Here is a 23720-nt window from a genome sequence, read left to right on the forward strand (position 1 = left end):
GTTCACAGCGCCCAGTGTCCAGCCAGAAGCAGGAGCAGGAGCTGTCCAGCGACAGCCCAGGGTGACAGGCGCAGGAGTGACGAGGGCGGTCCAAGAGCTGGAGTAACTGCGGTCCAGAACCCAAAGGGGGCCAGGCGCCGGGGCGGTCGGCAGAGTGAAGCCTGAGACGGGGTCTCCCGGCCCGAGAGGTGCGTTGCAGGCAACGCCCGGCCTAGGGCTCTAAGCCCCTGGGGTGCCAGGCCCTCAGGTCCCCACCGATAACACAGACTTCACCACAGTTCCTACCTGGCAGGCCGGGCGGGGCCGACCTCTCTCGAGCTCCCAGGAAGGGAGGGCAGGGGCTTCGCTCAGGAAATCTCCACTGTGGACGAAGAATGTCAGCTGCCGGATCAGGAGACGAAGAGTGTTGCGGCCCCCAAGCCTGCAGCCACTGCAGCTGCCCCCACGGCGCCCCTGAGGGGACTCCGTCTGGGAAGGCACAGGACGCCGGCCCCAGAGAGCTGAGGTGCACGTCAAAGGAACGATTCCGGTGAGCCCAGACTCCCGTACCTCACCGCACAGAGAGAAGCGCTACATTCCTTAACTGGAGATGTCGGGTTTTCTTTCATTAACAGTAATCTTTTGATGTTCCGACTACCTGGTCTTTGTTGCAGAAGCTCCTGTATACCCTGGCTCCCCCCGACCTCTTCAGGGGAGTCCCTCCGAGCCTTCTGAGAGGCTGCGTCCCGGGCTTAAGTCCTCAGAAAGTCCACCAAATAAAACAAGTCTCAACATTATTTGTCGTGCGTTTTTCTGCAGTCGACACCAGCAACGTGTCCTCCGCAGCCGGGCTGCTTTTCCCTTTTCCCTGGTTGCACGCACACCTTCTCCTGCCTCCAGATGTCTCATGACTGCTGACCAGCGCGTCCATCTCTGTTTATTAGACGGGAGCCCCTGGGAAGCACTTTGCAGGGACTCGGAGCTCTTGGCCTGAGAGCTGTTGAGACAGCTGCCCTCCCGGACCCCAGGGTGGCCTCGAGAGATGGCCCGCTGGCCTTGGGTCCCCTCCTGACCTCCCACTTCTTTCCTCAGCATCCTCGAGTGCCAGGGCCTCCCCATCGTGAATGGGCAGTGTGACCCCTACGCCACGGTGACGCTGGCGGGACCGTGCAGGCAAGTACAGCCTCGGCTGGGGGAGGGGGGGAGGGCGAGGTCGGATCCCCCCCCCCCGCCCCGTGGGGTATCTTTGGCTCAGTAAAGGGCCCTGATTTGCATACCATCTGGGGTTAGAGACAAACAGACACGCCCGCAGGCCACGTGACGTGCGTGCTGGGTGGCCCAGCCTCAGACTGAGAGATTCGGCGTCAACAGTGTTTGTTTTCCACCCCGATCTTCCCCCCTCGATTACAGGTCGGAAGCAAAGAAGACAAAAGTGAAAAAGAAGACAAACAACCCCCAGTTTGACGAAGTGTTTTACTTTGAGGTTGGTGTTTCAGTGGCACAAATGCAGTTGAAGCGCACACCCCAGGGTCTTTTGCAGAAAGACCAGTCGCTTCTGAGAGTTCTGGGGTGCTGTCCCCCTACGTGAAGACCCCCTCCTGCCCTGCAGCTCGAATTCCTAGGAACTGTCCTTCCTTCCCTGGGCAGAAAGGCTGTTTGTTGCTTCCAGCATGACGCGGTTTTGAGTTGAATGCTGACAAATTAATACTTGCCAGATTATCAAGACGTTGATTTTTTGTTTGGTTGGTTTGGTTTGGGGTTTCTTGCGTTTTGCCCGCCCCACCCAGTCTTCCCTGAGCAGTGGAGGGAGGCTTGTTTCACCGGAAGTAGTGAGGGTCTTAAGGCAGAAGGGGAAGTGCATGCAGATGAGAGCCCCCGGCTGCCCCTCAGAACGCGAACCACCAGCAGGACGGCGGCGTGGGGGCCGCGGCCCCGGTGACGCGCAGGTGGCCGTTCTCGCCCCGCAAGGGCCGGCACAGATGAGCGCGAGGGGGCCTGGCTCCCAGCGCAGGGAGAACGGGCAGCCAGGGGCAGCAGAGGCCTGACGCTCTCCCTCCGGCCCCCAGGTGAGCAGGCCCTGCAGCTACAACCGCAAGTCCCACTTCGACTTCGAGGACGAGGACGTGGACAAGCTGGAAATCCGGTGAGCGCAGGAGGCGCTCGGGGTCGAGGTTCCGGCTCGGCGGGGCGGCCTGACTTCCTCTAACACTGGGGAGTGGATGGAAAGGAACTTGGGTTTTCTGGATTATTTTAACGCGAGGATGTTGGGTGGTGGCGAAAGGGCAAAGGTGGCGTGTGTTCGCTTTGCAGTGTCTTCCGCCGGCTTGAAGGGCGAAGGCTCCGAGCCCCTCTGCGTGTGCAAGGCCCGGCCTGGCTCGCGGTCCCGCTGCTGCGGGGGCCTCGCTGTGCCAGGTCGCAGCGTCCGCTGGGGGACTCACCAGCCCTCTTGCCGCGCTGGCCGCAGCACCGCCCCCATGTCAGGGGACAGGTCATGAGCCTGAGGCTGGGGTGACCGCATTAGGTCCGATGGGCCCTGCTCACAAGAACCCTAGGGATTCTCCGGATTTGACATCACTTAAAATCCGCTTTCCTGTGGGTCAGGGTTTCCCGAGGCGCCTGAGGTTCGGAAGCTCAGAGGGGGCAGAATCGGATCCCTCCCGCAAGCCCGGCCTCGAGCAGTGACAGGCATGGGGGTGGGGCTCCGGGCAGGCGGGCTTGTCCCTCCAAGGGCCTGCACTGCCCGACCTCACGCTCCAGCCGTGCTCAGTGTGGCCTTCATGCCCCGTCCCGTCCTGCCCCGGGTTCTCTGGGGAGAGCTCGGGGGCGCAGGGACCCCGCCCCTCCTCGCCGCCCGGTAAGAGACCCCGCACAACTGCTGTTTTCTAGGGTGGACCTCTGGAACGCCAGCAACCTGAAGTTTGGGGACGAGTTTCTGGGGGAGCTGAGGGTCCCGCTAAAGGTGCTGCGGCAGTCCAGCCCCCACGAGGCCTGGTGAGAGCACCCGGGGCCCCGCAGCGGCCTCCGCACGGAAGGGGGCCGTGCCAGCCGTGCCCGCCGCACTCAAAGCCCTCGCGTGTCCCGGAGACCACCGTCCTGCGCCCCGTCTCCCTCCCTGGTCTCCAGGGCGCCCGGTTCCCTTTCACCAGGGCTTCCAGGTCACATCGCGTGACAGGGAGCAGGTGCCAGTCTCGGCCGCTCCGGCCCCAGGCTGGCTTCACTCCCCACGGCCCCGCAGCAGACGCTTGGGCGGGGCAGGTGCCCGCACCCCACGCCACACAGCAGAGCCCTGCATGCCTGCAGACCCGGGTGGGTAAAATTTGGGTTGTGCCCTGGGGAAACTGGAATTCTCGATTCAGTGCCCCAGGCGACCCTGCTCAGCCAGCAGCCTGGCCTCGTGACGGGGCTGTGCCGGGCGGCCCCAGTGGCCAGTGCCTCAGCCCGCAGTGCGCCGCCCGGCACGTGCGCTCAGAGCAGCCGGCTGCGCCTGCGTCAGGAGGACCGCTGGGTGCCTGTGTGCCCGGGGCCGCCCGCCCTGCAGCACAAGCCCAGCCCCCGGCGTGCACTTAGGGTGATTCCACCCGGGCTCTGCTCAGGGCTGGCCGCTGTCGGGTGTCAGTCTTCAGGGGTAAATTATTTCACCGCAGTTTCCTAAACTGCTCGTGACCCCCTCCCCTGTCCTACCTGTTCCCCCCACCCTCCCGCTCCCCACCCCAGCGTCTGAGTCTGTGGCTCAGTGTGACCAGCGCGAAGTACACAATGTGGGGGACCCCCAGGTGCAGGGACCCTGCGGGGGTGTCAGATGGGGGACCCCCCAGGTGCAGGGACCCTGCGGGGGTATCAGATGGGGGACCCCCCAGGTGCAGGGACCCTGCGGGGGTATCAGATGGGGGACCCCCCAGGTGCAGGGACCCTGCGGGGGTATCAGATGGGGGATGCCCATGCAGACGCTGCGGGGGTGTCAGATGGGGGATGCCCCAGGTGCGGGGACCCTGCGGGGGTGTCAGACGGGGGACACCCCAGGTGCAGGGACCCTGCGGGGGTGTCAGATGGTGGACCCCCCAGGTGCAGGGACCCTGCGGGGGTGTCAGGTTGGGGCCACTGAGGCAGAGGGACTTAAGCAGGGTGTCCTGCAGAATCTCCCGAGTCCCCTTGCCTCAGACCCCGACACAGCCTGCGACGGGAGGACCACCCAAGCGGGGTCCCTGGGGGAGCTGCTGCCTCAAACTGCCTCGTTTGTCTGTGTCCTGCACCAGGTACTTCCTTCAGCCCCGGGACAACGGCAGTAAGAGCCTGAAGCCGGAAGACCTGGGGTCGCTGCGCTTGAACGTGGTTTACACGGAAGACCACGTCTTCTCCTCCGACTACTACAGCCCCCTGCGGGACCTGCTTCTGCGGTCGGCGGACGTGGAGGTACCTGCGTGGCTCGCGCACCGTAGCCCCCACCTTGGGCCTGCCGTGTGTTCGGGATCATCTGGGTCTCCCTCTGCTGGGGAAGGGAGCCCTCACGTCCCCCGCAGTGAGAGCCACAGGACCCGGCATGGCCCACGCCTGGCGCTCTGTCTGACAGTGACCCCAGGGTCATGGCCCTCTGCTCACTGGCCCCGGTGCTGTGTGGGGGTGCGGGGGGGAGGCGCAGACCCGCCGGGCGCACGCAAAGTGGGGGGCTGGGCCTGGGGCTCGCCTCCTTCATGCCCTGTCTCCCCAGCCCGTCTCAGCGTCTGCGGCCCACATCCTGGGCGAGGTCTGCAGGGAGAAGCAGGAGGCGGCCATCCCGCTGGTGCGGCTCTTCCTGCACTACGGCCGGGTGGTGCCCTTCATCAGTGCCATCGCCAGTGCCGAGGTCCGGAGGACCCAGTGAGTGCCAAGCGCGCCCCGAGACCCTCCGGGGGTCCGGCCTGTTCAGGGGCTGGACGGGGGTCCGGGCAGCCAGAGGAAGCCACACGGTCAGGGTTCCTTCAGAGACACACTTGCGCTTCTAAAAATGCGCCTTTTCTCCTGGGAACTGGGAGGCACGTGGCACGGAGCGGTGAGCGGGGCACCGGGTGCCTCGGGGGCGGCTCCGTTCCTGAGGCTGGGCCCGCGGGCCTTCCGGGGAGGTGGGTTCTGCTGGGAGTGGCTCCCTGGGACCGTTGGCTCGGAAGGATCCAGAGCGTGCCCTGCTGGAGGTGTCGTTGGGCCTCGCCTCCCGTGCTGACCGCAGGCCCTGAGGAGCGGAGGAGGCCCTCAAAGCGCAGGGTGGGGGGCGCACGGCTGCTGCGCCCTGGGGACCCGGCAGTGGCCGCGGTGGGTTTGTTACACGGCAGGCAGGCCCAGGGCTCAGGCCCCACTGCGAGGCTTCGGTCAGGTGGCCTCCCTGCCCCCTGGATGCCTCCCTATCCGACACTGTTTTCCAGGGATCCCAATACCATCTTCCGAGGAAACTCGCTAACGTCCAAGTGCATCGACGAGACGATGAAGCTGGCGGGGATGCACTACCTGCACGTCACCCTGAAGCCCACCATAGAGGAGGTGAGGGGGGCGCTGCTGGCGGGCCAGAGAGTCCCGAGGGAAGGGCGGTGACACAGAGCCCGCAGCCCTGGGCCCCGCCTAAGCCCAGAACTGTGGCTTCCATGTCAGCTTCTCTCCGGCTTCCCAAGGGGACCTTCTGAGCATCCCAGAAGCTTCCTTGTTTTCTCAAATTAGAAAAATACTTAAGCAAGTCCATCATTCCGCTAAGACAGAATGACACGCAAGAGAAAAACTGGTTCTTCCGAGGACGCCTCCTCCCCCGAATCCACGAGGCCAGAGAGACAGCCCTGCTGCTGTCCCCCCCACCCCAAACCCCTGCCCCGGTCAGACACCCTGGGAGGAGTGACCCTCCATCTCTTACTGACACCTTCCTGGGAGGGGGTGTTTCCCCCAGAACAGTTTCACCAAAAAGCAGGTCCTTTGCGGTCCTTGCGGTCCTTTGAGGGAATTGAGAGTAGATTCTGGTTTGATCTGTGAGCCAAACCCTGAGAGCACTTTGAGGTAAAACGTTAATAAGCTGGTGAAGCCTCATCCCGTGTCAGCCGCCGCGCTGCAGTCTCGAGAAGGACCGCCCCTCCTAGGCCAGGCCTCAAGCTGCCCCTCCTGGACCAGGCCCGCCTCGCCCGCCGTGACCCCGCCCACCTGGGCTCCAGGCTCGGCTCACGCACTGCGTGTCTCCAACGCTCTCCGCAGATCTGCCAGAGTCACAAGTCCTGTGAGATCGACCCCGTGAGGCTGAAGGACGGTGAGAGCCTGGAGAGCAACACGGTGAGGCCCGGCTCGCCCTCCAGCGCCTTGGACGCTGCGACCCCCGGATGGTGGGCGGTGGCAGGCGCCTGAGCTGCAGCGGCCTTGGGGGACCACCCCCCCGCCCCTGGCGCCAGCCACCACCTCCCCTGCTCTGTGCCCGGCCTGCGCCTCCCGCCACCCATACCCGGGAGCCTCCATGGTTGGGGGCGTCTCCCTCAGCTCAGCAAACGCGGCTCCCCAGCCTGGGTCACCTGTGGCTGCTCCTGGAGCTCTGCCCCAGTTTTTAAAACAGCCAAGTCCCTGTTTCCATCTTTCCGCCAAGTCTTTGCCTCTAAAGAGCAGAGCCCGGTCCTGGCGCTCGGGAGGCCACGTCGCCGCGGGCACGGCCTCTAGGCTGCCGGTCGATGTGGGGACACAGCGTGCTCCCTCCACCCGCGCCCCTGGCTGGTTGCGTGGGTCACTGTGATTGCAGCGTGCTGCTCCTGGCCCACGACGGGAAGTCTGTCTTTGCTGCTCTGGGACCCCAGCCTCGCCCTCGCCCCTCCTGGCGGCCGCGGGGCACGGCAGCCCAGGGGAGTCTGGAGCAGACGGCTGAGCCCCCCCCTTGCAGGAGAACCTACGGCAGTACGTGGACCGCGTCTTCAGCGTCATCACCACGTCGGGGCTGAGCTGCCCCACCGTCATGTGTGACATCTTCTTCTCCCTGCGAGAAGCGGCCGCCAAGCGCTTCCAAGGCGAGTGCTCGTGGCGCCCACACCGTGGGGACACCCGCACCCCTCACCAGACGGAGGCCTCCAGGCAGAGACGGACGTTCAGGGCCCCGTAACGAGGGTTCTGACCCCCACACCGTGGGGACACCCGCACCCCTCACTGGACGGAGGCCTCCAGGCAGAGACGGACGCTCAGGGCCCCGTAACGAGGGTTCTGACCCCCACACCGTGGGGACACCTGCACCCCTCACTGGACAGAGGCCTCCAGGCAGAGACGGACGTTCAGGGCCCCGTAACGAGGGTTCTGACCCCGTAGCCAGTGGGCAGCGTCAGGCACCAGCATGGGGGCTGCATGGCGGGCAGGGCCCCTGGCTCCTGTCTGCACTCGCCCCTGTGTGAGTTGGGCCCCAGCCCCACCCGGAGGCCACAGCCAAGCTCTGTCCCAGTGGTTCCCAGTTTCTTCCTGCCCCCGGTTATTCCCTGCGGCTCCAGCAGCCCCGGTGAGTCCTGTCTCTGTGTCCTGGCCACAGATGACCTGGACGTGAGGTACACGGCCGTCAGCAGCTTCATCTTCCTGAGGTTCTTTGCTCCAGCCATCCTGTCCCCCAACCTCTTCCAGCTCACACCCCACCACACGGTAAGTGAGCCCCTGTCCCGGAAACTAGTCAGCCGGACCTCCTGACCGTCCGGCCCCCTGGACCAGCAGGTGGCCGGGGCAGCTCCCGTGAGCCGAGCCGGGGAAGTGCAGAGGTAGCCCCAGGTGGTGGCTGGGTTGTGAACGTGCCACATGCCCTTACGTCTTTGTCTCAGGAAGGTTTCAAGACGTTTTAATCAAAGTTGTGTTGTTAAAACCGCTGGATGGTGTGACCAGGGCTTCCTCTGGGCTTTTGTTATGACGTTACCCACTGCCCACACACAGGAGGACGGAGCGTGGATATCAGTCATCATTCAGGCCATGTGGTCCGCAGATGATTTCTGAGCTCCCACCGTGAAAAGGCCCGAGGCCCGAGCCCTTGCAGAGAGAGTGCCAGGGGGCCACAGTGCCAGGCGGAAAGCCCAGGGTGATGGGCCCATTCCTGGTTTTGCTGGTTTTAAATTAAGCCTGCGAACCGTGTGGAGGGTGAGAGGCCCCCAGGCTGGGTTCCCGGGAGACTCAGGCTCAGGGTCGCCAGGGGGATCCGCTCCTTTGCTGGAAACGTGGGGTCTGGGGTCAGGGGTGGCCCGAGAGCCCGCATGTCAGCAGCTCGCAGCCACCTGGGTTGGAGGGCCCACAGGGACCTCCGACTCCAGCGCCAGCTGTTCACCTGCTCACTCACGGACGACGCTCGCTCCGTGCAGCTGTTAGGGGTGTCGTTCGTTCTGTCGGCGGCGGTTCTGGGCTCATTCACGACTCAACTGTGAGACCGTCCCCTTCCCGTCTCCGGCAGGACCCGCAGACATCGAGGACGCTGACGCTCGTCTCAAAGACCATTCAGACTCTCGGCAGCCTGTCCAAGTCCAAGTCCGTGAGTCACTGACTTGAGTTCTCTTTTCAACACGAAGGAGGAGGAAGGAGTAGTAGGACGAGGAGCAGGCATTGCCTAGAGTCCCCGCGGGCCGTGGGGGGGGCCTCACCGCGTGGAGGCGTCCCCTGTGGGCGGTGACCGTCCCCTGTGCGTCCCCCGTGGGCAGCTAACACTCCCGCTGCCATGTCTGGATCCACAAGCCACGTCCCCTTGGCTCTAGGGACTGCGTAGCCCTGCCACACAGCCGGGCGTCCTCGGCCTGAGCACCTTAAGGAAGTCGGGGTGCTGCCTGGTGACCGAGGGCTCGTCTACGTGGGGCCAGCGAGAGCCCCTCCTTCCCTGGGTCTGAGCTCATTTTACCCCATTTGGTGACAAATCTGCGTCTCCCCTTCACGGGGGCGCCCTGGAGACTGACGACGTGCCAGGGCCCCGGGGGTCCACCCCGTGACAGCAGCAGCAGTGTGGGCTCTGGGTTCCCCGCACACAGGTGGTGACGTGGCCTGTTCCTCAGGGACGGGCCTGTCAGGCTCTGTCTGGAAAGGGTTGAGCCATGACCTACAGGATCACCCCAGCTCTCCCCATTCTGTTCTTTGTGGGGCGGAGTGACCCAGGCTCTCAGCACTGCAGACAAGCAGCCCCCTGCAGGGCAAACGCTCGGCTTTCTCTGAATCCGAGGGACACAAAGCCGTGGGCCAACGCTCTCCTCCATCCGTCAGCCCCAGCGTTTGTCGGCTGGAAGCCCAGATAAACAGGCACCTGCTGGGCTGAGGTCTGCACAGACTCGCTCGTTTTCACACCCAGGGTAGCAAAGTGCCGTCATGCGGACACAGGTCCCCCCGGGTCCCTCTTGCCGCTGCCCCAGCTCCTGGAGGTGAGGACCCCTCCCGTCCCAGCAACCGCGTCTGGGAGCCACGCACCCGCAAAAGGTGTTGAGTCGTGCATGACGAAGATCTCACCAAGGACCCCGTGTGGTTCGCTTTTTGAACACGGCTTGAGTGGAATCCACCCTGCGGCGTGTGGCCCCTCCCTGCGACTGGGGCCGGGTACTCGGCACCCGGGACAGCATCCACCCCTGCGTGTTTTGCTGTTCAGCGCCCGTGGCCGCACTCCAGATCTTTCAGGTTCGGGCCGGGAGACCTTAGGCCTCCATTAAGTGACCTGTTTCATTTTAGGCCAGCTTTAAGGAATCCTACATGGCTGCATTCTATGAATTTTTCAACGAGCAGAAGTACGCTGATGCAGTGAAAAACGTAAGCATCGGCGTCGATGAACGCAGACTCGCGGCAGCAGAGGCGGCTGACTCGGTGGGAGGGATCCGGACGGTCGTGGGTGGTTGAACTGAGCGGGGAGGCCCCGTGGGGGCAAAACCCGGGGCGGGGGCCAGGGAGGGGAGCCGCGATGGCTTCCAGCTCCACGAGGGGAGCAGGTGGACCTCCAGGTGTCACCTGAGGCCTGGCGGCCTCTCAGGAGCAGTAACAGCTGTGGGTGCGGCCAGCCCTTCCCGGGAGGGGCCGGGGTTCAGCTAGGGCTGGAAGCGGCTCAGTCTCAACAGAGTCAAGACCCCGTGGTCCTCTCAGAGGGACCCCCGCCCGACCACTTGCTTCTCAGAGTCTCCTCTCTCCTCTGGTTCCAGAAGGAGATGCAGGGCACCCAGGCACTGTTCCTACGAAGGTTCGCCTTTTAACCATCCGGTTTCTTTCCACTTCAGTTCTTAGATTTGATCTCGTCCTCCGGGAGAAGAGACCCCAAGAGTGTGCAGCAGCCCATCCTGCTTAAGGAAGGGTAGGGCTGGCGGGAGAGAGGCAGGGCGGGGCTCCCAGGCTGGCTCAGCGCCAAGCAGGCATCCCTGCCTGCGGGGCCAGAGGGCATCCAGACCCGTCTGGGGCCTTGGTCCGTCTGAGAGAGATGCCCCAGGGCTGCGCCATGGCGTGTCTTCAGTCCTGTGCCTGTTCTCTGCTGAGGCTGCGAGTGGAGGAATGCCCATCTGGGAGCGGAGTTTGAAGGCGGGGGAGACTGAACAGCCCCCAGATAATCAGAGGCTTCTGCCCGGGTGGCCCCCTCACCCGAGTCCAAGGCCCCCCTGCCCTCCATCAGCCCCTCGCTCAGAAGTGCCCCCCGCCAGGGGCTCAGAATACAGGACGCAGCAGAGAGCCGCTACCTCTCGCCTCCTGTCTTTGCTCCCAGAGCACACCTGCGGGCTGGGAGCCTGCCGCCGGCACTGTGGGAGCATCTCGTGTCCATGTTTTCAGGGTGGGGGTGAGGGGGTGCCCTTTGTTGGAGCTCAGATAGACCCGTGGTCATCACCAGCTTGTAACTTGAAGTTGACACCAGCACAGGAGCTAAACTTTTCCAAAGTAGAGACCTTTGCCTTTTGATTTTTAAATCCTGTCCCTTGGAAATAAAATTATAAGATACTGAAATCCCACAGTCTGCTTCGAGTATCACAGGTACGGCAGTGGCGACCTGTTGTGATTCTGCAGGCTTTGACTTTGTGACTTTGGGCTGCTGGAGCTGGCGGGCAGGGGGGACATGCACCCCGCCCTAAGCCGCTCACCCACCAGCCTGTGCGTTCACGACAGGTTCATGATTAAGAGAGCACAAGGGCGAAAACGCTTTGGGATGAAGAATTTTAAGAAGAGATGGTTTCGCCTGACAAACCATGAATTTACCTACCAGAAAAGCAAAGGTACCAAGAACAGTGCGCTTTTTATTTGTTCTCACATATTGTATTCCGAGGGACCAGAGCCTTGCCTCAGCCCCCGTGGCGGTACCGGTCGCTTTTCTGGGGTGGGCGGGTCCTTACCCGGGAGGCGGGCACCGAGAGGGCGGCCTGGGCATCGTGGAGAGCAGGGTCTCGGGGTGGACGCTCTTGTCCTGCGTGGGTGGCTCTGATCTAGATCACAGGATGTCCCCATGGAAACGTGGGGTTGGCTTCTCAGGGACCCGGGTCCTGTGGGGGGTGAGCGCGTGAGGCCGGCGTCACCTGCCTTCGAGGGGAGACCGGCCCCTCCTGGCGGCTCACGGGCACACTCTGCCACAGGGGACCCGCCTCTCTACAGCATCCCCATCGAGAATATCCTGGCGGTGGAGCCTCTGGAAGAGGAGTCCTTCAAGATGAAGAACGTGAGTGCCACCCCATCCCCTCGACCTCGCCGCCGCCCGCGTCCCGCACCTGCTCCCAGACCCTTGTGAGCTGGCAGCCGCAAGGCGCTGCCGCGGGGCAGAGAGCCCGACCCTGCCCGCTGGGTTGGCAGGACCCGCGGGGTTTCTCTAAGACTTTCGGTTTAGATTGAGTCTTGCGTCTACAAGCTCCAAACATAGAGCGAGGGCTGCAGCCCCTCACCGCGAGCCCCTCACTGCAAGCAGTTGCTCGTCTGCACTTGTCCTGTCGGCTGGCTGAGCCCCCGACCTCCTCCCGTCTCTCTCCGTGTACATGTGCGTATGGCTTCTGAAGCATGTGTATCTTCAGTGTGTTTCTTAAAAACAAGGACATCCTTTATGTAACTCTGCAGCCAGCATCAGGACGCCCGACCCGCGCGCAGCGTCACTGCTAAACCGCTGCCCAGTGACATTCTCTAAGCCGTTGTGTGTCCCAGGCCAACACCTGTACTTGGTTCTCTGCTGTCTCCTTAATCCGGGACATTCCTCAGCCTTTCTCTGTGTTCTGTGGCCTCGGCATTTCTGAAGCAGAAAGGCCAGTGTTTGGAGACGGCCCTTGGTTTGGGTGTGTCGGGGGTCAGTGTGGCAGCTTCAGGTGATGCGTTTTGTAGGGACTCCCTCGGATGTGGCACAAGTGCTGGTGACTTGTATCAGGGACCCATGGCCCGGGGTCTGTTGGGGACTCGTGGCCCGGGGTCGGCCGGTGGCCCGTGGCCGGGGTCGGTCGGGGACACGTGGCCCCACTGGACGCATCAGCTCTGCCCCGTCTTGCTCGGCCTCGCGCTTTTTGCTTCTCTTGTCCCTTCGCTGCATCCTGTCGCTTCCTTCTGCCGAGGGCCTTTCTCTCTCCCTGGTGTGTTTTGGGCTGTGTGGCCCCGCAGGGCCCCGTTTCATTCAGGCTGGAGCCCCTCATTGGTGAGACCACGTGGGTGCTCACGTGGCCTGGATCTGGCCGTGGGAATGGCACGGTTTTTGCTGCCCCTGTAGCTCCCCCCTCCAGGTACATGCCGTCCATGCCGTCGGGCCCCATGGAGGTGTCCGCGTCTGCAGGAGCCCATGCATGGCCTGACCGGCAGGAGTGAGCAGCTGCCACTGGTCATTTCAAAGGCAGACTTTGGGCGGAGGCTCTGGGGGACCCTCCCATGAGGTCCGCCTCTGCTGACCATCCAGGTGCTTGCAGACAGCTTGGGGAATCCCCGCTTTGCGTTCACTTCCCGACACTGTGGGCACCATGGTGGAGGGGGGCTGGGGGGACGGTGCCTGAGTTCTCGTCGCCGAGCACGTCCGAATGCTGGGGAGGAGAAAACACTCCTGCCCAGCCCCCGCCATCACCGCCGTGTCCCCTCCTGTCCCCTCCGAGGGGGAGCACGGGGTTCCCACCGGGTGCCAGGACGACTCTGCTCTCCAAGGGGTGGTCTCGTGGGGAAGTCCCCTGCAGCCTCGCGCGGCCACTGGGGGGCGATGGCCTTGCATCCCACCTCCCCAGGCCACCAGCCCGTAGCCCGATCTGAGGGCTTTTCTGGGTTGTCTGTTTTCATTAGAAAATCTGCGCGCTTAGGTCCTGTTTCTCCCAAGTCTGTTCCCATTTCTCTTTCTCTGCTCCTAATTTTCTAAATATTTTTTATATTTTTCAGTTTCGTTAGATATATTTTGTATGAGTCACACGCGGTCTTTTTTGAAGGAAGGTGGGGCTGTAAATAATAACTAAGAGTTAAAACTTCAAATCCTCCAAATTCTTCCCTAGTCTTCCAGCTTTAAAGAGACCCCAGCCTGTGGCCAGGGCCAAGGGTGACTGGCGGCATGGGCGCCACGCCCAGGGGCCGTGGGCGGAGCCTTCCTCAGGAGTGCGGTCAGCTCCCCAGCGTCCCAGACTGGGCACCTCTTCTCTTTGGCTCTCCATCCTGTCCTGAGGCTGCAGTGGTTGGAGGGATGGCCCCACCGGCCGGGGTCTCCCTGAGGGTGATGGTGGCGGGGACGTCCCTTCCACAGATAGGCAGAGCAGGTGGGACCCTCGCGGCTGGGCGGTCAGCCCTTCAAGCCCTCCGCTGCAGACGACGGCAGTCCCCGGGGTGGTTGCCGGGCGAGGCAAACGGCAGATGAGGCTCCACGCGGTTCATTCCCCTTGTGGTGCGTTGACTTGGAATGTTTTATTCAGGGGAAGGTCCAGTCGGGCAGAACCCTGCAGAAGCCTAACCGAGGGTAATAATTTGGAATCCTTTGCCCAAAGGGACACCTTGCTTTAAGGAGGAGGGAGGTGTTCTCGGGAGATCAACCCTGTTTAAGGCTCTTCACTTCAACGTTCAGACAAATTACTGCCCTTACTCTTCAGAGCTGCGGCTGGGGGCCTTAGCGGGGTCCAGGCCCTGGGCGTCCACGCTCTCCCGAGGTCACTGAGAGCCGTCTCCCCCCATGGCCGTCCTGAGGAGGGGTCACGATGCTGACCCAGAGCTCACACCCGTGCGTGGGGGCAGAGCCCGGCCCAGACCGTGCGGCCCCAGAGCCTGGACGTGCTCCACGCAGCCACAGACCCGGCCTCCCCTCCTGTGTTTCACGTCGCCACCCCGCCCTGCTGCCCTCGAGCCCCCTCCGGGCCCCGGGAGCCCCGGTGTCTCTGTGGGTCACGCGCTCCCGGCTCACGGACCCCCGAAGAGCCGGGCTTGCCCCCGGGACCCGACTGGCCGCCAGCCTCCTTCCCCGTCCTCGCGTCCATCTGCCTTGCGCTTCCAGTTTCAGTAGGTGCCCACGGCCGCACTGGGTCTGTCTGTCCAGCCTCCGTCTGGTCTGAGGCCGGCCCCACGGCCTCAGAGGGTTAGGCTGCTCGCTGGACGGGTGGTCGGAGACGGCAGCTGCGCTCGCCCTGCGCTGGCTCCCGACCTTGGCGCCTGGTCCTGCCCCAGGACAACTTGAGGCCATGTTTTGGGCCGCAGATGGCCCCGTGGCAGGTGCGGGCGGGTTTCTGGGCCTGAGGGAGGTTAGCACCCTCGACCTGCCCCCTTGGTGGGCAGCGTCCTGCCGTGTGTGTCTGCACGGCACCTCCCACCCCTCCCCTGGATGGGGCTGGGGACGCTGTGCTCTCAGCCGGTGGCCTTCCCGACGACCACAGAGGGACAGAGTGTGGAAAATACCCTGGAAGCAGCCGTGAGCTGCTTCGTTCCGTCAGGGCTACAATTTCAGGATCCTTTTCTCATCGGCCTGTGCTTTCCTGCTGCCTTCCCCAGAGGCGGCTTCCACGCGCTAACTACCAGGCCAACGTCCTCTTCCATTTGTGAGACGTCTTTGAAGGCCTGTGGTGTGCCGGGCCCTGGCGGAGGGGCCCGCCTGTGAGGACGATCGGAGCAGAGCGCTCCCTCCAGGGCCTTCCCTCCGTCGGGGATCGCAGCCACGTACAGAGCATGCAGTCTGAGGCCTGTGCGACGGTGCACATGTGGGTGGGGTGGGGCTGGGGGGAGCCGTGGCTGTTCACTCCGGAACTTGGGCCCAGGCCCCTCCCAGAATCCTTCGAATCCTGTTCGTCCTCCGGGCACACCGCCCCACCTTGCAGAAGGCCTCCGTGGACTTTGACGTCCCGACTCCTGGCCTCCCACATGCCCTCTGCCAAGTCCAGCCTGACAGCCTCCCAGGGCTCAGGGCTGCCGACCTCCCTGCCCTTCTGTGTGCAGCCGGGCCTGCGTCTGCTGGGAGCACCTGCCCCTCGCTGCCCCCAGGGCCTTTGCACCTCCCGTCCCCTGCTGCCTGCTTTCCCCACTGAGCTTAATTAACTCTGCGTCGCCCGTCTGATCGCAGCTGGGGGATCGTCTGTCTCGAGGGCTCCCTCCTGACCCTCCTTTTGGCCTCCTCCTCCCCCCTCACAGCCCCCGTGCTTTGTGTTCACTCTTGTCTTTCTTGCTGGCTGGGAGCTCACGAGAGCAGAAACTATGTTTGGGCCACTGTGTCCCCAGGACCTAGGACAGTGCCTGGTACTCAGGAATGTTTGTTGAGTGAATAATAAATAGGAAAGGCAGTGGAGGCTCCGAGAAGCCTCACGGGGGAAGTAACTTCTGCCTGGAAGAAGGAGGGGTCCCTGGAGTGGTCAGTCTTCCAGCGGGAGTACATTTCAGATGGACAGCAGCACATGCAAAGGCCCCGAGGCAAGTCTGGGGAAGCGGACGGGGGAGAGGGCAGGGTGTGCTGTGGCGTCTTGTGCGAAGCCCATCCCGCCCAAAGACGGAGGAGGCCGAGGAGCCAGCGCGTCTGTGTGACGGCCACGTCCCAGTTCACGTGTCCTGGTGCAAGTGGTGCAGGCCTTTGCTTTTCCAGGGGGACCCCAAGGCCCCCGAAAGGCAGCGCCCTGGCCCGGGTGACCAGGGCTGACCCCGCCGAGCCGCGCAGCCTCCTGTGTCCCCGCTCTGCCCCCACTCGGCCCCAGGCTGGTTGGCGTGGACAAGAGTGGCCCTCGCGGTTCAGGCAGGAGGCCCTGCCGTGGAGCCCCCTGAGCCCGCCCTTGCCCCTCAGATGTTCCAGGTCATCCAGCCCGAGCGGGCACTGTACATCCAGGCCAACAACTGCGTGGAGGCCAAGGCCTGGATCGACATCCTCACCAAGGTGAGCCAGTGCAACCAGAAGCGCCTGGCCGTCTACCACCCGTCCGCCTACCTGAACGGCCACTGGCTGTGCTGCAGGGCCTCCTCGGACACGGCCGCCGGCTGCTCCCCCTGCACCAGGTAGGTTGTGCCTGGTACCCCAGCCCGGGGCAGGGATAAGTGCGGGGTGGGGCCCCCGTGTTTAGTGACCTTCAAATAACCACCGCCACAACTGACCCCTCCTCCTCTCCGCCCGCGCGCGCGGTGTCTGGGCAGCGGCCTCCCAGCAAACATCCAGCTGGACATCGACGGGGACCGAGAGACTGAGCGCATCTACTCTCTCTTCAGCTCGTACATGAGCAAACTCGAGAAGATGCAAGGTGAGGCGGGGCGGATGGGGGTGAGCCCTGGGGGCCGCCAGGGGCTGCGCGCGGTGTCATCGTTTATGGCGCCGACGGGGAAAACGTTCTGCAGGTTGAGTGGCTACTGGGGGGCAGTTACTTGGATAACAGGTTCTATGGATAATTTTAAGATGGAATTTAGCTTGCAACCTCTGAACTGCCAGATTCTTGAGAAGATCCTGTGTCTTAATAACCTCCCATGCCTCCAAACAAGGAGTTTCATCCTTGTGTGTTTTCCAGAGGGACGTGTGCACGTGTGTGTGTGTGCACGTGTGTGTGTGTGGACCCGTGTGTGAGTGTGCGTGTGCTCGTGCCCCTGCCGGCAGCTCCAGGTGTTTTCCTGCATTCCGTTGCTCTCCGTGCCCTGCAGAATGAAGCAGTGTAGGTGGGGCAAGTCGGGAGACCAGGGGGGCGCTTGGGCTGTAGCAGGAGAGGCAGATGCAAGGCGAGCTGGGGGCGGTGAGCTGTGTGACCCTGCACTGGGGCTGGCACTCCTCAGAGCTGCTGTTAGAGATTCTGTGGTGGGCCCTGCAGCCCCCTCAGAAGGTGCCCGGACACAAGCCTGTTGGACTCTTTTCCTGTTCGTCTCCTGGTCAGTTGTGGGCCGCAGCCTGGAGGGTACTTTAGCCATGCCTTGGTGAGCACGCAGCTGCCCGCCCATGTTCTCCAGACCCCCGCCTCCCTCTCTGCCCCAGCACCACGCGGCAGACCCCTGTGCCTTTGCCCCCGATGCGCCCCTCATCTGGCTGACGCCGTGTGTCCTGGGGGGGCCCCTCCCGAGCTTATCCTGCCCCCCTGCGGACAGCCTGTGCTGATCTCTGCCATTACGATGATGCCCTCTCAGATCTGTTCACCAGCGACACACATGACCTTGCGAGGAGAGGCAGGTGTCATTCATCCCAGTGCCTAGCACACAGGAGGGACTCAGTACCTGTTTGCTGGATGCGTGGATGGATGGGTGGGTGGGTGGGTGGGTGCATGGGTAGATGGATGGACAGTCAAATGGAAAGGGGTCTTGAACACCCAGCCTCCCTCCCAGGATAGCAGTGATCTTGACAACAAGGGTTCACAGAAGGTCAGCCGGATTGGAGGCCTTACTGCTCACTTCACGGAGGCACCAAAGCACTGAGTCACTTTCCACAGTCTTCAGGCCTCTGCCTGGAACCTCAGCGCTTTCTTGAGGCCGATACTCTGCTGTCAGGGGCTCTCATCTCCTTGAGACCCTCGTTTACGTCGGTCAAACTGCCCTGAGCGCTCAGCCTGTGGGCTGACGACATACCAAGGCCTCTCCTCCGGGCACAGCAGCCTTTCCGTGCTGGGAGGCGGCTGTGTCCCGGTCGCCTGTGAGTCTGTCCCCCAACCTCCCTCACGGCGGTGTCCCCCTGGAGTTTGGTGCCCAGTGCTGCAGGTGGCGCAGGGCCAGTGCAGGGCTGGGTGGGATCGTGTGCGGAAGGGCTGCCGGACCGAGGTCACGCGGCCAAGGTCTCGGTGATGGTGGCCGGCCACCCCGTCTGCGCCCTGGAAGGCAGCCTGCACGCACACCTTCCCGCAGGCATGGCGAGGGGGCCTGGGAAGGTCTCGGGGTGACTTCCACAGACACGGAGCCATGCTGCACGCGTGCCCGTTAAATCAGCATGAAGGCTTTTCGCCCTCCCCCCCCCCCCCCCGCAGCTCAGCCAGCACCTCGGTGCAGCCCATCAGCTACGGGCCACCGTCTGCCCTTAGAAGGGACCAGGACGCACTTTTAGTCTCGCCCTTCCCACCTCGGGGCACGGACATTGGGCTCACTGTCAGGGCCTCTGTGTCCTGTGTCACCTGGCTGTTGGGTGTCCTCCCGACGTAGATATCTGCCCCCCAGTGTCACCGGCAGGGGCCGTGCTCGCTGTCCTCCCGTCCTTGTCGGTCAGCAAGTCTACCTTTGCACTGTCCTGCGTCTGCCCTGTGCTCTTCCTCGTTCCTAGGGCCGTTTTAGAAACGTGTACCCGCCGCCAGCCGGCCCCAGCACGCGCTCCAGCGTTGCCCAGGCTTGGTTTGGGGAGCCCCGTCAAAGAGGAGCGGAGGGCGAGCTTGCCGCCCGGCCCCGTGGATGCTCCGGGTCTGTTTTGGGTCCAGTCACAAATCTCGCGTCTGACGTTGGGCCCCGAATTAAGAGCTGCTCCCCAGCCCGGTCCCGGGACCTCCTCCCGGGTCTGTCCCAGCTCCCGCCACTGCAGCCACACTCGTTGGCGCCCTAGCAGGAGATTCCCCGCGACGCACAGGCCTCAGTGCAGAGCTGCCTTGGCATCCGCTGCGAGACCAGCTGGGCACACGGCCCCCTCCTCTGGGAAATGGCAGCGACGGGCCCCACCCGCCAGGCTGGCCCAGGGGCCGTGTGGAACAACCCCTGTGAAGCGGTTCACGCAGCCCCCGAGCTGAGGCGGCTGGGCGTCCCTGCCTGTGTCCCGACCCTGCCACCGCCCGGCCCCCCGCGTGGGATCGTGGTCCTTCGGTGATTCCCATCCTACTCCTAAGCTGCCCTGTTTCCCAGAAGGCTTCACTGAGGCTCGGGAGCCTGAGGGACTCGCTCGAGGCCAAGCAGGCACAGCCAGAGGGGACTCGGGGGGGACGTGCAGGCAGCCGGGCTCCAGGGACTCATCGGTGCGGCTCACCGCGCCCTGGGCGCTCCCGCCCGCGTCTCTGCCCCTTTATCCCTCGCGTGCGCAGCCCTTATGTCTTTCTCACGTCATGTTCCCATTTCCTTTGAAATTTTGAATCTTCCCAGGTTCCCTTTGCACAGACTTGTGGTTTTTTTAGTAAGAATTAAGAGGTTTCCCTTGAGTTGGGAGTGAAGGCAGTAAATCTTTCCGTGACGGTGAGCCGGCAGCACATCACAGGCCGTGCCGAAGGGGCCTGCTGCCAGCTCACCTGGGCCAGGCACCCGTCTCTCTGTGGCCCTGGAGTGCAGGACGCAGCTCGGGTGTTTGTGGGCAGGTGGGGGGCCCAGAGGCCACAGCGTGGTCTTCAGCAGGAGTGCGGTGGTCGGATGAGAAAGGTACCTGTTGAGCAGGTGGGGCGATGGAGGCTCTAAGAAGCTGCTAGCACAGACTGGCCAACAGGTGATGGCCGAGAGGATGGCTTCTCATCCGCCCTGCACCCTGCAGGTCCCTGCCGTGGCACGTCCCAGGAGCAGCCGTCTGGGAGCCCGGGCCAGGCTGCACAGAGCCCGGTCACCCTGGAGAGGGGTTGGGCCCTCGTGCTCGGCGTTGGACCCTCGGGTCTGTGGTTCCGGCGCCGCAGGCTTCTTCGGGGTTCAGGGTTGGCCCCACTCTTAGCGGCTTCTGGTTCATGTGCGTTTGCGTGAGCGGTCGGCCCTTCCCGTGCGCTCGGGGGGCAGCCTGTCCGCTCGCCCCAAGCTGACCTCAGCCCCTGCCCCCGATGCTGCAGAGGCCTGCGGGAGCAGGTCTGTGTACGATGGTCCAGAGCGCGAGGAGTACTCCACGTTCGTCATCGACGACCCCCAGGAGACCTACAAGACGCTGAAGCAGGTCATCACCGGGGTCGGGGCCCTGGAGCTGGAGCACGCCCAGCACAGAAGGGACAAGTTCAAGAGGACCAAGTACGGGAGCCAGTGAGTCCGGGGTCTTGGAGGCGTGGGGAGCCGGGGAGGGGCCGCCTCGGGCTGCCTGCCTGTGGGGCGCGGCGGGCCCCCATCTGGCTTCACCCCCAGCGCCCTCTGCACCGGGTCCCCAGAGGCGCCTCCTGCTCCCGCCTCGCGACCCATGTGCTTCTGAAATTAGGCTTCCATCGTGGGCCAGCGGCCCTGCCCCTGGGAAGCACGTTTTGCCTCTCCAGGCTGGCTCTGGACCCCCCCCCCCCGCCCCCCGCCCCCCGCATCCTGGGAGGGAGGGGTCGGCCGCAGAGGGGCAGGCGCAGCCGGGCCACCCGCGCTCTGCGCCAGGGGCTGCAGCTCCGGCTCCGGGCAGGCAACCAGGCGGCGCCCTCCTCCTGCACGAAGGGTGTGGGTGACGAGAGCCTATGAGTACTTGGAGCCCACGGACCCACGGCAGAGCCCGCCCCGACACCTGAGGCGGGAGCCCTGCGTGGGCCCAGCCCCCTCCCTGCTGGCTGCTTCCTTCCAGGGAAGACGTGGCTTGGGTCTGGGAAGGGAAGGGGGGCTCTGGGAGAGACCCCGACTCTGGCCAGGCTGCAAGGGTGCCCAGCACCCCTGGGGATGCCGACCGTGCCTGCTGCCGGCTCCACAGACGTTCACATCACATTCTAGACCCTTTAACACCCTCTGTCAGAACCCACGCCGACCGTCTAAAAACGCCTTTTCTTAGACACGGCAGAGCCCGTGACTCACGGCTGTGCCAGCGTCTATCAGCTAACAGGGCGCAGCGCCATGGTGCTCACTCCAGGAGGCCACGGTCTCCCCACGCATGAGCACACGCGCCCCGCACGTTGAGGCCGGGGTCACGGGCTGTGCTTCCACAGGCAGTTTTGGGCTAACTTCTTCCTTTGCTGGTCCATACTTCTCATACGTATTACGATGAACACGCATCACAAGCAAAGGTAGGGAAAGGTGATGAGAACAACACACACAGGAAAGGGTGCTCAGCGTCACTAATTATTAGAGAGAAATGCAGATCTCACCACTACGGTGAGGTACCACCTCACAGCAGTCAGAACGGCCACCGTCAGAAAATCTACAAACAATAAATGCTGGAGAGGGTGTGGCGAAAAGGGAACCCTCCTGCACTGTTGGTGGGAATGTAAATCGATACAGCCACTATGGAGAACAGTATGGAGGTTCCTTAAAAAACTACAAATAGAACTACCATACGACCCAGCAATCCCACTACTGGGCATATACCCAGAGAAAACCATAATTCAAAAAGAGTCATGTACCAAAATGTTCACTGCAGCTCTATTTACAATAGCCAGGACATGGAAGCAACCTAAGTGTCCATTGACAGATGAATGGGTAAAGAAGGTGTGTCACATATATATAGTGGAATATTACTCAGCCATAAAAAAGAACGAAATTGAGTTATTTGTAGTGAGGTGGATGCACCTGGAGTCTGTCATACAGAGTGAAGTAAGTCAGAAAGAGAAAAACAATACCATGTGCTAACACACATATATGGTATCTTAAAAAAAAAAAATGGTTCTGAAGAACCTAGGGGCAGGACAGGAAGAATAAACACGCAGATGTAGAGAATGGACTTGAGGCCACAGGGAGGGGGAAGGGTAAGCTGGGACAAAGTGAGAGAGTGGCATGGACATATATCCACTCCCAAACGTAAAATAGACAGCTAGTGGGAACCAGGCACATAGCACAGGGAGATCAGCTCGGTGCTCTGTGACCACCTAGAGGGGTAGGATAGGGAGAGTGGGAGGGAGATGCAAGAGGGAGGGACTATGGGGATATATGTATACGTATAGCTGATTCACTTTGTTATACGGCAGCAACTAACACACCATTTTAAAGCAATTCTACCCCAATAAAAATTAAAAACAAAAAACAGGCGATGGCAGTTCAGAGGCGCACCAGCCACAGGGCGGCCCACGCTCACGCTGCTCCCCCTACACCCCCGCAGGGAGCACCCCATCGGAGACAAGAGCTTCCAAAGCTACATCAGGCAGCAGTCTGAGACCCCCGCCCATTCCATGTGAAGCCCGCGGGACCCCCTGTCCCAGGATGGTGCCCTGAGCTGCGCCGGGTGAGCCCGTGTCCAGGAAGGAGAGAACACCAGACCAGAGGGCAGCTCCTCAGCTTGCAAGCCGACAGGGGTCGAGCTTGTGAACTCCTGAGGCTCCCGGGCCATTTCCGGGTGGCTGTGCACTTGATCACGCCAGTGGCAGGCAACCTGAGCTGGCCTTTCGGGAACAGGGTGCTGGCGACACCGCGGCCTGCGGAGCGTGTGCCCTGTGCCGCGTGCACGTTTGTCTCTGCTGGTCTGTGACGCCCGCACCGTGGAGCCTCCGGCACTAACGTTCTGCTTCGACTCAGCGGGGGTGTTGCGAGCGTTATTCTTCTCCTATGAGCCAGACGTCCAGGCGGCCACCAGCACGAAGCCTCCTGGTTTCAGCTTTTGACGTTTGTATCGGTCCTGGCCAGAGGGTCGGAACCGCACGGAGATCCCAGTTTGAGGATGCCCTCGCTCTTTGGGGACACGGGGTCCTTTTGCAGAGAGATTTCCTAGGGGTCCCAGCCTTCGTTCCCGGGGTGGGAGCCCCCCTGCCTGCTGCTGCTACGCGTCCACGCAGCCGCCGCGTCAAGCGAAGTTGTGCTGTTTGCTGTCAGTGGGGCTAAAAGTAGAATCCACATTTGCCACCCTGGTGGGAGTCGGGGGAAGGTTGTAAAAGCAGAAATGTGCATTATTTTCAAGCTGTTTTCTTAATGTGTTTAGAGGACTGTTTTTAATTAGCTCTTTGATATCAAGTAACTCAGAACATCCAGGCCTCTGTGTGCCTCCAGACGACAGAAAAGGGAGTGGTTGTGTCTCATGGCAGCCAAGTAAAGGTCCCCGAGGGAGAACGGGGAGGGAGGCAGGGGGAAACCTGGGCCCGCGCTGGAGGCTTGGGAGCGGACGCCGGGCCAGCGGCAGAGCTCGCCGTCTCTGAGGCCCTGGGGGCTGCCAGGGCTGCCGTGCGTCTGGGGCTGGGGGTCCTGACGAGCTTCTGCTGACTCCCCCGAAGGCCTCGGCTGTGTTCAGACTCGAGATCTAGACGGCAGATGGTAACATTGCCTGTTGTCGCAAAAATGGCGGAGGAAAGTGTTGCAAAAAAAAAGCTCCGTATCCGCAGCTCTGAGGCTGCTCCAAACCGCAGCTCTCAGCGTGGATTCGTAGCAGTGTCTCTGTTTGTACGACACTAATGATCGGATGCATTTTACTGGCCAATTAAAACAGCCCTTTTATTCTTTCTGAGACTGGCGTGGTTTCACAGGAGCGCCCGCTGATAAGGCACACGTGGAGATGGGGGGTGTGGTGGAGTGGGGCAGGAGGGAGCTGGACGACATGCCTGTGATGACAGGTGAGGTACCTTGACCACAAATGTGGTCCCTCTGATGATAGAGGGTGTCCCCCTGATGATAGGACAGGTCCCCCTTACGACAAGTGTGATCCCCCTGATGACAGGTGAGGTCCCCCTAGCAACAGGTGAGGT

At 62.7% G+C, this 23720-nt stretch overlaps 1 protein-coding gene across 3 annotated transcripts in view; it reads left to right on the forward strand.

Moving 5' to 3' along the window:
• The window catches only part of RASA3 (RAS p21 protein activator 3), an 89168-nt gene extending 65691 nt beyond the window's left edge, over positions 1-23477 (forward strand). For all 3 annotated transcript variants that reach the window (XM_067713014.1, XM_067713015.1, XM_067713016.1), the window contains 19 exons: positions 1072-1152; positions 1390-1462; positions 2046-2122; positions 2866-2970; positions 4233-4389; positions 4685-4833; positions 5373-5487; positions 6181-6255; positions 6848-6971; positions 7478-7584; positions 8375-8452; positions 9625-9702; positions 10161-10234; positions 11032-11138; positions 11493-11575; positions 16103-16311; positions 16447-16550; positions 19995-20178; positions 22151-23477. In XM_067713014.1, coding sequence (XP_067569115.1) covers positions 1072-1152; positions 1390-1462; positions 2046-2122; positions 2866-2970; positions 4233-4389; positions 4685-4833; positions 5373-5487; positions 6181-6255; positions 6848-6971; positions 7478-7584; positions 8375-8452; positions 9625-9702; positions 10161-10234; positions 11032-11138; positions 11493-11575; positions 16103-16311; positions 16447-16550; positions 19995-20178; positions 22151-22226 — 2056 coding nt within the window. In that variant the 3' untranslated portion in view covers positions 22227-23477. The remainder of the gene's footprint in view (positions 1-1071; positions 1153-1389; positions 1463-2045; positions 2123-2865; positions 2971-4232; positions 4390-4684; positions 4834-5372; positions 5488-6180; positions 6256-6847; positions 6972-7477; positions 7585-8374; positions 8453-9624; positions 9703-10160; positions 10235-11031; positions 11139-11492; positions 11576-16102; positions 16312-16446; positions 16551-19994; positions 20179-22150) is intronic.
• Positions 23478-23720: the final 243 nt, after the last annotated feature.

The sequence above is a fragment of the Pseudorca crassidens genome, chromosome 18 (genome assembly GCF_039906515.1).
Source record: "Pseudorca crassidens isolate mPseCra1 chromosome 18, mPseCra1.hap1, whole genome shotgun sequence".
NCBI lineage: Eukaryota > Metazoa > Chordata > Mammalia > Artiodactyla > Delphinidae > Pseudorca > Pseudorca crassidens.